This window comes from Schistocerca serialis, chromosome 9 (assembly GCF_023864345.2).
Source record: "Schistocerca serialis cubense isolate TAMUIC-IGC-003099 chromosome 9, iqSchSeri2.2, whole genome shotgun sequence".
Lineage (NCBI taxonomy): Eukaryota > Metazoa > Arthropoda > Insecta > Orthoptera > Acrididae > Schistocerca > Schistocerca serialis.
Window position 1 is genome coordinate 381,689,107 of NC_064646.1, and position 12,399 is coordinate 381,701,505.

General features: G+C 44.1%; 1 protein-coding gene across 1 annotated transcript; it reads left to right on the forward strand.

The window, feature by feature from the left end:
* Positions 1 to 1,118: 1,118 nt before the first annotated feature.
* LOC126419623 (uncharacterized) lies at positions 1,119 to 10,491 on the forward strand. Its single transcript, XM_050086811.1, has 5 exons — positions 1,119 to 1,214; positions 1,408 to 1,539; positions 4,647 to 4,748; positions 8,616 to 8,790; positions 10,261 to 10,491. Exons 1-5 carry the CDS (start codon positions 1,119 to 1,121, stop codon positions 10,374 to 10,376), a joined length of 621 nt encoding a protein of 206 aa, XP_049942768.1. The 3' UTR covers positions 10,377 to 10,491.
* The last annotated feature ends 1,908 nt before the right edge of the window (positions 10,492 to 12,399 follow it).

Here is a 12,399-nt window from a genome sequence, read left to right on the forward strand (position 1 = left end):
GTTACCAATAGTACAAGTGCATTTTACTACATTAATAGTATTTTACATTGCTATTTATATAATATTGTTTCAGTATAAGGATAAACGTGTTTGACAATGTTTTATGACTAGTTTTATAAATTACGAATTTGAATTTCCACGATCCTATTTAACTAACGATCTTATATCTACATCTTATAATGATTGATCTTCCCACTTGCAGTTTATATACATTAAATATATATTTAAAAAATATTAAAGTCGCCAATGTCATATTGCCAGTTATATCTAAGAACTGAAATTAAATCTAAATGTCCAAACAAAGAATATTCTTGCAAAAAATGTCTCAAGTAAATAGGTGAATAATAATTTAGTTTCATAACAGAACTCTCTGTTCCTTAGTTTTACGTATATAGTTTGGTAACGTCGCTATGTTTAAAAAAATTGTTTACACACATAGTTTCAGGATATTTGTTAGTAAATATGACAGAACTTTCCATTGAAAAATATAAAGTACCTAATTTTCAGAGTAATACATGTCGTATTTGTGTAACTGATTCATAAAGTTATCACATGTGTCCAAAGGCTTTTTTAACAAGATTTTACAATGCGAACTCCTGCTGAATACAATATTAATTATTGGTTACCAGTTAAACTTTTTTGTAAAATAAGGTAATATAACAGCGTACTTCATCACCTTTATTTTATTAGATGGTTAACTAGGACAGTTACATAACAAATGGGTTAAGGTAGTATGCCATTCTGTTCTCGATAAAATACAAATGATGACGACTGATACACCTTTTCCGATTGTCGAATGAGATGTCTCAGTGGTAAGACTTTGGAACTGTAGTCTGGAGTACAGTGGTGCAAATATTCGTCTAGCCAACCAGAATTATGATTTCCACGTTTTATGTAAATCACTTAAGGTACACGCAAGGACGGTTCCTTTGAAACGGCACGGCCGATTCCTTCCCAGTTCTTCCCCAATTCTCAGCTCCTGTAACGATCTCGTCGTCGGCGGGACGTTAGACCCTGTTCTTCTTCATTTTCCAATTTAAGTTCGTTCCTTGCAAACGGATGTGAGCTGTGTGGTATGTGTCGGAGCAGGCAGCACAAACAGAACACTGTAACGCTGCATGACGATAGAGGCGGCGCGTGAGGAGGTGTCAGAATCGTGGCCCATCCGTCACGACCGGCGTCCAGGCGCAGGCGGCGCGCTGCTCCCGGCTAACGTAACACCTCTAAAATAATTTACGTACCGCGCAGAGCGGAGCCACTCATCACCAGGAGCCAAGGTCCCCGGCGTCGGAAGATTCCCAGGGTGAGGCCGAGCACTGTCCGGACACAAGACACGAACGTGAGGAAGAAGAGCAAAAAGGAACACCACATGCTGACCAATGAAACCAGTGCACACGTGTTGTCCAGCAGCAAGGTGAAGGCCCGACCAGGGTCAGGGGCGTGCAGACATCTATAAAACGGACGGACTCCTCTCGGTTGGCATCCAGTGTCGCACATCAGATCCTGGGAACACAGGAACCGGCTGCCATGAGTCCTCTGGTGAGCATATTATGATACTACATCTTACGGCGGTAAAGGCTCTCTCATGGAATCCTCGAGAACTCTTCTCAGTCGAGGATCGCTCAGTTAGTTTCATGCCACATTGAAGTTGCTTATATCGTATTTTAAAGTTATTTCTCCATGTACACTACACTCCACTCGTGCTGTGGTACAGAATATTTTCCTTTTCTAACTTTTTATATTTACTGTTTAACTTTCATCATTTTTGAAAATTTTGTTAGCAGTAGATACTTCAGCATATATACTCCCATGGTACCTGTAGAACAAACTACCTGCTGCCTTCCTTTGGAAAAATAATTACATAGATGGCTATCTTAGGCTAACGTCGTCTGCTTGTCTCCTTCGCTTCAGAAATCTTCGACCATTCTGATCCCTACAAACCAGAACTGCTGCTGTTATTTCTTTGGCTCGATTCTACATTTCCGTATTATATTTATATTTATTTATAATTTCTCCTTACTTGCACCATTTCGTCTTGGAAGAAAAGTGAAATGAGAAGTGTTAACTTTTAGCTATTCATTTCATTTAAAAATTCTTCAAAATCTTTAGCGTTTTTAAATGGATGGGTAATTTCATTGCTCAACCTGCCGATTACTTTATTATTTCACTATTTCCAGAACCTATTTATCAAGAACATGCAAATTACTTTGGAGCACAGAGTAACGGCACCCCCAATACATATCGATAATATTGGGAGAGACTTTTATCACAGCGTGTTCATGTCAGGACAGCTAAACCTACATTTTAAATAAGGTGTCAGCACAAGGGATACAGTTACTGCACTCGTTTAGAAATATTTCGTTATCTATTCACCAAGCGTGGTCAGGTCATTGGGTGTCACTTGCGTCAAACACCTGTTCGCGAGATTTCCACACTCCTAAACATCCCTAGGTCCACTGTTTCCGCTGTGATAGTGAAGTGGAAACGTCAAGGGACACGTACAACACAAAAGTGTACAGGCCGATCTCGTCTGTTGACTGACAGAGACAGCCGACAGTTGACGAGGGTAGTAATGCGTAATGGCAGACATCTATCCACACCATCACACAGGAATCCCAAACTGCATCAGGATACACTCCGTGAGTTCTGCGGAGCGCACCATTCTGCTCTCTCACGATGGCTAATGACTACTGAGGTCGCTGATATGGAGTACCTGCCAGTGGCTGGCAGCACAATGCACCTAACGTATCTTTTTGGTGGTGTCCGGATACTTTTTATCACATAGTGTATAATGTTCAAGATGTTGAAAGTAAATGATCAACGTTAAATGACCATGAACTTGATCGAATAATCTGCATAAAACACACTGGACATTTAGACCAACACGAATAACAAAAGTACCGTCCATACAAATTTCTCGCATAGGAGACATGACCTATTGCAAATGCGGAAATTACATCGAAAGCCTCGTATAACCAATAAAGCACAAAAAAAAACAGATATCATTGTATCCATGTGAACAAATCACTCTGAATATAGGTGTACGCTACAAGTACTAACGTGGCCACGTTCTCATATTCTCATAGTAATATTGCTTTGAGGCCTCGAGAAGACATTACCTTAAAAACAGTTTCACGTTTTATTATATTCTTTCTATGGAAAAGCGATAGGATGAATAATGCAGAATTAGATGATTTTTGGGATTTGTGTTGGAGACTGGCTCAATAACAGCGTGAAGTTGTAACATAATGCAGGTCTCCCATTACGTTTGTACGTTGTTGTCAGTAGTGCACCAACGAAATGCGACGGTTGAATTTAACTTCATAGTAAGAACAGCTTCTAACGAAACGTGTCTCTCCGACTAGTGATCTCGCTGACACACCAACAAGCCGATATTTGTGGTGACCGATGCAGGGTAGCTATATTGTCTTACAGAGACAACAGATAATGAGTTACATTTATTGATAGTCAATACTGTAAGTAAATTCACTCCGAGATCAGCTGTTTCAGTCTCTACAGACCGTCTTCATATCTATACTGGTTGGCTGCAGTGTTACAAGTTGCATAATATTCTTCGCTTAGCGGCCTCATCAATGGAATACTGGCGTTACTAAGATCCCGCTGAAGGGATAATCGTGGTAGGCCGGGGAGAATGTTTGTAACTAATCAACACAAATCTGATGCTCACCCACAGAAATTCAAATTGGCAATGTTCGACAGACATGTTTTTCAGTAGCGTGTGGATATAAATCAAGAAATTTAATGTGCCATGTACTACACATCAAGCAATTTTCTTGAAGTAACAGTAGAATAAGGAAAATTAGAGTAGCTATTGGCGTACCTTCGACGAGGGTGTCATTAGAGACCGATTACAAGCACGGAATGGAAAGGGAAGGGAGAGAGAATCAGGTAAGGCCTTTTCAAAGTTGCCACAGCATCATTTACCTTAAGGGCTATAGGTAGGTCACAGCACACCCGAATCTGGTCCAGATGGACATGTGAACACCAGTTCTCCCGAACGTGTGTCCTAACCACCATACTGTCTGGTTCCTGTTGTGATGGTAGTTAACCATTATACGTCTTTCAACAAATTCTCACTCATTTTTACACCTACTTGCATACTTCGCAAATACAGTCTTGCCAATGTTATCGATTTTATATTCTGTTCTATTCGAGTACTGAACGAGGGAAAAATGTTCCCTAGTCCTGATCAAAGTTTTCCGGAGGTATTCATGACTTCATGCAATGACTCATAGCTCGAACAGAGAGCTGCACTTCCGGATAAGGTAATAAAAAAGAACTGTATGACTCTGTACGTTCCCTAGTGTCTCTTATGTTATTCTCGTCAACCTAATGCGAGATATACTTTAGTTGCAACGTAATGGTCACGCAATTTTCTTCGATTGTCGGTGTTTACCACACGTTTACGGATGACTACGGCTTTAGGGCGTGGCTCTCGTCCTAAAATGTAATGAGACTCCTAATGTCAAAAAAAGATTGAAAGATTGCAGAATTACTAGTAAATCGCTTGAGTCATTATCTGAAGCCCACGAAGAAATGAAAAATAATCAGAAGTCAGTTACTAAACAATAAAAATGATACAGCCGAGAAACTGTTGAAGTTGTGATGTGATGTGTGTGTTTCAGAGTGCTTTCCTGGTGTTGGCGGTGGCGTCCGCGGGCAGCGCACTGGCGCTGCAAGGCTACCAGCAGCCTATTGCAGGTGCGCGCGGTTTCGCCGACCCCAGGGTGAGTGCGTATCTGCTGTTACGAAGTCTGTCGCTACTGCAGCTGCTCGTAAGTCTGAGCAGTCGTTCGCAACTGTGAAAGTCCGTAATTTGTAGAGTTTTATTCCTTTACCATATTACCCTACTAGAAATGTAAAGGGGATTGTAATTCGTGACCCACTGTATTTACGTAGGTGGTGGAACGGACCCACAACGTTCTTCGACAAGTGATGCTGGGTACGGAGACACACGTGTAGGGTTTCACGATTTGGCCACAGTTTCCAGAGTTAAAATATCAGTCATTCGAGAGTTAGAAAAGCAAAGAATCTCTCCTCCCTGCTTCCACCAGCCTCCTACGCTGAAGCCAAATCATGCGCTACATATTTTTCCAAGATCGCAGGGAAGGTGGTGAGTTCAGGACAGCTTCTTGGGGCAGACAGAAGGCGCTTGGATGGAGCGTTGGGGTGGATCCAAATATAAAGACTGGGAAGGTTCGTATGAAACACGTCGTGCAGCACATTTTTTTAAACGCGTCAGGAAATTTTAATTCAATCGCAGTTTTTGCGCTCGAAGAGCACTAGGCCTTTGTGTCGGACGGTGGAAACTGTGGAATGCCTATTCGTGCCGGTCGTTGTGGCCGAGCGGTTCTAGGCGCTTCAATCTGGAACCGCGCGACCGCTACGGTCGCAGGTTCGAGTCCTGCCTCGGGCATGGATGTGTGTGATGTCTTTAGGTTAGTTAGGTTTACATAGCTCTAAGTTCTAGGGGACTGATGACCTCAGATGTTAAGTCTCATAGTGCTCAGAGCCATTTGAACCATTTGAAGACGGAAACGCTTATCCTGCATGCCACTGTGTACGCTAGTGCTGGTAACAGCCATGGAAGTGGTCGCCTTCACGATCTATCAGTCTTCACACGTTACTCCGTGTCCACCACAGCGGGATAACATTTTCATCACGGGGGAACGACACAAAATGCTGTCTGATATTGACATATTGATATCTGTAATATTGATTTTCGTAATGCCTCAGTTGAGGTCTCTACAACAATAAAAATCAAATCAACTATGTATTGAATTGTATTGTATCTTAACCGGGCACCTAGAAACGACGGAGAGGCTCCGTTCCCGCCGCAGCCGCAGTGGTCCACAACCCCACGACGACTACCGCTGTCCACTTCACCCCTCCGCCGCCCCACACCGAACCCAGGGTTATTGTGCTGTTCGGCCCCCGGTGGACCCCACCAGACGAGTGTAACCTCTATGTTTGCATGGTAGAGTAATGGTGGTGTACGCGTACATGGAGAACTTGTTTGCGCAACAATCGCCGACATAGTGCAACTGAGGCGGAATAAGGGGAACCAGCCCGCATTCGCCGAGGCAGGCGGATTCCTGCCGGGGACCAGGCGCTCCTACCCGCCCGGAGAGCCGTGCGTTCGGCCAACCGGGCGGGATAATCAACTATGTGATAAACCATTGATTTTTCTTTGCTGTTTAAATGGATGCAATGCAAGTTAAGTAAAACGGGCAGTTTTGGTGTTTCACCTACTACTAATTTCTTTAATAATGGTCCAAAAATAAAAAACGACAGCAAATTTTAATTCTTGAATTAACGAATTAATATTTTAGTAGACTTAAGTTTCGAGTATTATATGAAAGAGAAAGTGTAAAAGGTACTGACTACGTTTTGCAAAATAGAGAACCCCCAGTTGATAAGAGCTACGGACCCCGCGTCAGCAAAAACCAGACCAGAGGGAACACCAATGAAAAACTGCTCGTTTCGTCACGATTTCGTTTATTACGAGCGAGAGTGTCACGGAGACGCTCCATGAACTTCAGTGGCCGACGCTACAAGAATCGCGTTTTGGACCACGAGAGGATTTATTGTACGTTCCACGAGGAGTTGGAAGACATAGTACTTCCTCGTATATACATTAAGGAGGAACGAGCATGAGTAGAATATCAGCGGTATTTGATACGTAGCCCTGTCGTCAATAATAATACCCACGCGCACGAATGGAACAATGTAGAAGTGTAAAAGTAGATTAAGACAAAACTGTTTCACAAGTGGATAGGTTAGTGAAGTGACATGACGTGTCATTTAAAATGAAAACAAAAATAGAGTTGGGGAATTTGAGAAGAAAGTGAGAAAGGATGTAGATAGCCGACGGGTGTAGATGAGCCAATGGAGGGAGAGAGAGCTTCGGAAAAGAGGATAAGCGAAATACGAGAGAAAGAGCTTTATTAGCTCACCTATAGTTGAATTAAACACCGAAGAGGCAAAGAAGCTGGTACACCTGCCTAAACCGTGTATGACCCCCGTGACATACAGAAGCGCCGCAACATGACGCGGCATGGACTCGAAGTAGTGCTGCTGGGAACTGACACCATGAATCCTGCTGGGCTATCCATAAATCCGTAAGAATACGAGGACCCCATCGTATTCTTACGGATTTATGGACAGCCCTCTTCTGAACACTACGTTGCAAGGCATCCCAGAAGCGCTCAATCTTGTTCATGTCTGGGGAGTTTGGTGGCCAGCGGAAGTGTTTAAACTTAGATGTTTCTGGAGCCACTCTGTAGCAATTCTGGGCGATTGAGGTGTCGCATTGTCCTGCTGGAATTACCGAAATCCATAGGACTGTACAGTGGACACAAATGGATGCAGTTGATGAGACAGGATACTTACGTACGTGTCTCTTGTCACAGTCGTAAGCAGACGTATCAAGGGTCCCATATCACTGGAACTGCACACCCCCCACAGCATTACAGAGCCTCGACCGCTGTCACAGTCCCCTGCTGACATGCAGCGTCCATGGATTCATGCGGTTGTCTCCATACCCGTACACGTCCATCCACTTGATACAATTTCAAACGACTCGTCCGACCGGACAACATGTTTCGAATTATCAGTAGTACAATGTCGGTATTGATAGGCCCAGGCAAGGCTTAAGGCTTTGTCTCGTGCAGTGTCCGCCTCTGGTAGCTGAGTGGTCAGCGCGACAGACTGTCAATCCAAAGGGCCCGGGTTCGATTCCCGGCTGGGTCGGAGATTTTCTCCGTTCAGGGACAGGGTGTTGTGTTGTCCTAATCATCGTCATTTCATCCCCATCGACGCGCAAGTCGCCGAAGTGGCGTCCAATCGAAAGACTTGCACCAGCCGAAGGGTCTACCCGACGGGAGGCCCTCGTCACACGACATTTCATTAACGGTACACGAATGGGCCTTCGGCTCCAAAAGTCCATATCGATGATGTTTCGTTGATTGGTTCGGACGCTGACACTGTTGATGGCCCAGCAATGAAAACTGCAGCAATTTGCGGAAGGGTTTCATTTCCGTCCCGTTCTTGCAGGATCTTTTTCCGGCCGCAGCAATGTCGGAGATTTAATGTTTTACCAGAATCCTGATATTCACGGTACACTCGTGAAATGATCGTAGGGGAAAATCGCTACTTCATCGGTATATCGGAGATGCTGTGTCCCATCGCTCGTGCACCGACTGTAATATCACGTTCAAACTCATTAAAATCTTGATAATCTCACATTGTAGCAGCAGCAACCGACCTAACAACTGCGCCATACACTTGTTGTCTTATATAGGCGCTGCCGACCACAGCGTCATATTCTGCCTGTTTACATATCGCTGTAGTTGAATACGCATGTCTATACTAGTTTCTTTGGCGCTTTAGTGTGCGAGTAACTGTTGCACCTTGAGATTTCTTATCATGAAACATAATCACATGAGCCGAATTCAATTGCATCACAATACGCGGTCACTGGCGATCGCTGTACATGTAATGTTCTAATTAGCCCACTTCTACTAATATCCATGATGTGGTGAGCAGTAGTGCGTGCGTTTAGAAAGATGACCGGCCGCTTCCACGTGTTGCAGGCGGCCGCTGGTCTGGGCTACGGCGGACCCAGCGCTGTGGTTGGAGGCGGTCCCGAGTCGAGCGCTCTGTACCGCTCCCAGATCTACACGGACCCCGAGTACTACGGCTACGAGAGCACCTTCCCCGGCGGCCGCAGCAACTTCAAGGCCTACAGATCCGTGCCGGAGGGACCAGGTTAGTCCAGAGGGCTGCTGCGCCTCTTCTGCCGAGATTGCAGCTCGGCGGAGGCGATACGGTTGTGGGGCAGCCAATTGATAGCGTTTCTTTACGATAGTCTACCCGAAAAAAATGTGTCAGTAGTTTAAAAACATCGTATCTTTGAGAATAATAAGTGGTGATGCGATAAACATTATATGTACGCCAAGGAAGTCATATTCAGCCTATCTTCTTATTTCGAAATTATCTTATATCGCACCTTCCGGCATTACCAGGCTCCATCAGAACAAAAATTCATAGAATGAAGGCTCTAATTACGGGTTGTGCTAGTTGCTGGTGTATCTTTCATGGCTGTATGATCGTAGTTTATGAAACTTTTTTATTCCTGAGGGTTCGTTCGCAGGTATGTTCGACATCGTCAGAGATACCGTTGCCTACCGTCGACAAGACTGTGCAGAAACAGAAGCGCTCCTGAGGATGCCCCACACCCCCCTCTACGACACGTCAGGAACAAAAAGCTTTCATGGATCACGACTATACAAACCGCAAAATCAAGAGGAAGCAAAATCAAAATAATTGCCCTTATGGCGCGTTATGTACCACCCGTCATTGTGCTGATAAGTTCGTTCAAATGCATCCTATTTTATGTCAAGACACTGACACGTTATTTGTGTGTCCATTTCAGTATTTATGCTAACCGAGTATTTGAATGCGTTATGTTTGCAAGAAGAATGAGAAAGTCCACACAAGGCTCGCACCTATTCTATTTTACATATGATTTCCACATCTGCGATATTTGAAATGATAAATAAAACAAGACCCTACGCTGACAACAGGCGTTGATATACATCAACGGCGACAGTTGAAAATGTGTGCCCCGACCGGGACTCGAACCCGGGATCTCCTGCTTACGTAGCATCAGAGCCACCGAGTGCACAGAGGATAGTGCGACTGCAGGGACTTATCCCTTGCATGCTCCCCGTGAGACCCACATTCCCAACTTAATGTCCACACACTACATTCGCAGCGCCCCTGCCCATTACACTCGTTACTCGCGGCAGACAATGGTACCGAGTCGCGTAAGAGTTCGGGCAATACGTGTGCATCTGCACAGAAGAAGGTCAATGGCCGGTTAGCCTTAACTATATGAAAGTGGTATCTGTTCTTTCGGACGTGTCCGAAAGAACAGATACCATCTTCATACCTGCGAGTAGAATAAAGTCAGACTGAAAACTGTTTAAGCATACGCATTTTAAAGATTTCATCCACTTCACACACGACGCTTCATGTTTTGAGGTTTATGATAATTAATTACAACACTTTTTAAAAGTCCATGTATGAAAAGTACCATCCAAACAAATATCGATTTTCATGGTGTTGTTTAAGATGTATCAGCATCTCTTACAGCTCATCATCATATCCATGTTTGCACTGCAAATTCCAAAGTCGGAAAGACATCGCACTGACACCCTGTTGTGTTGTTAGCAGGCCTGTCCGGAGGAGCCGCGGGCGCCTACGGTGACTACGACAGCGTGGTAGTAGCCGGCAGGGGTGCCAACCGACCAGGCCTGTCGCTACAAGCCGGTCTCCGTGGCCGCTACTAGCAGATGCATCTATGTGTTCCGTGCTGTCTACACTAATCCTTCTGTAATGCAAACCTTCTGTGCTGTAAATCTTCTGTAGCTTTTTTCCTACATTAAATCACTTTGGACTAATGAAGCTGACTTTAAAATTTATTACGTAAGCACAAAACGACTACCGGCTGCCCCAGTAATCACTAGAAGTTTGGGTGATGTGTGTGAATGGACAGAAAATTTTCTGTCGCAGTTCGTTTGCGGCTCTTGTTGTACCGTATTTGTACAGAATTTGGGAAGCGACCTCCGAGCTTCCTTTGATACGGCGAGGCGATATGAAAATGAGCTATTTGCTGAAATTGGAATTTATTATAAATTCCCCCAATGCGATTCTTGTCCGTTTAATGACAACTGACTATGCAATACAGGCCTCTGTTGAACAGTCACTTTGGGTAAGGTCGCTCGCCTCAGAGAAACTAGTGGTGGAAGTAAATTATTAGCATCAAGTGAAGTTGTGGGATAGGGTCGGTGTATCCATATAGGTAGTCTGAAATATTGCGGAAGATAATCAGATTTATTCTATTTGAGAATTTACATATAAATCGTCTTAATGAGGTGATGCCTCTTGAATGTGGACAAATTAATAACTTAATAAGGAGAAAGAAGTATGAGATCCCCTTTTACACCCGCAGGACAGGACAGACAGTTGAACTTGTGGAAAGGGGCCAAAATGAGTGGCTGTCAGTTGCACTCGAACATACTACTTTATTCATGTGAAAAACATTACAAGAGTAAAGAAAACATTAAAAACAGAGCAAGCCAAAGATTAATTTTAGAACTTCATTCCCAGCTAAATGCGCCATTCAATCTCGCCCCTGAGGGGCAAAACAACTTTAATTTAAAACCGGCTGAAAGTCAATAACTTAAGACTCAAAAAGAGGAATTTGAGTTTAAAAGGCAGAAGGCCCCATCTTAAAACATTTCTCTAAATTAGGCAGAAGGCCAAACAATCTCATGCCTTAAGCGCAAAACAACTTTAATTTAAATTCGACTGAAGGCCAGTAACTTAAGACTCAGTAACAGGAATTTGAATTTAAAAAGCAGAAGGCCTTATTTTAAAACATTTCTCTAAATTAGGCTGAAGGACCAAACAGTGTCACGCTTTAGGGCAAAACAACTTTAATTTAAAATCAGCTGAAGGCCAATAACTTAAGACTCGAAACAGGAATTTAAATTGTAAAATGCAGAAGGTCATACCCTAAAATTTCTTCAAATCAGGCTGAAGGCCCAAACAATCTCACACCTCAAGGGCAAAAAGCTTTAATTAAAATCGGCTAGAAGCCATACAGAAACAAACAATAGGGACAAATAAAAAAAGGCATCACATCACACGGCGCTCAGAAGTTTCCGAGGGTTGGCCTGGAATTCAAGCACTAACGCTCGCTTAGATGAGACAGGCAGTCGGGCCAACAATACTAAATCCGACGGCAACCCAACCGACAGTCAACGGACCAAGCGACAGGATAACTTCCGCTCCACCCAACCAGCACACAACAGGGAGTCCAATGGAACAATGCAGAAGGTATCGGCGCCCACAACGAATTACACATTCGGTTGCACGCCGTGCTGGACAGCCACAACACGACGAGCAAAATGCACTGCCTGAATTTACGTCAACGGCCAGGGCAGGTAACCGGAACGTTAATGGCCACAAGGCAGAAGATTCCGCTGGTGCACTTCAATTCCAAAATAATCAAGGTAAGTTAGAATCCACAGGGGGGCGGCTAGAATTTTGCCAACTTGAAAACACATGTTGTTTCTTGCAGGAATGTCCCAACAGACCAAAACGAAATTCAAACGACACAGTGTGAACATCTGAGGCTGGCTGGTAGATGAAGTAAAGACTCAACTTTCGTGTCCAGGATCGGTGAGCCACGGACTTCGTAGCAATGGGAACAGCCCCTCACACTTTGACCATGCATGGACGCCGCCAGCAGGCCCGGCCAGATAAGCGCCATGGAGACTTCCTCGTTGCTCCACGCCAACCGACCGA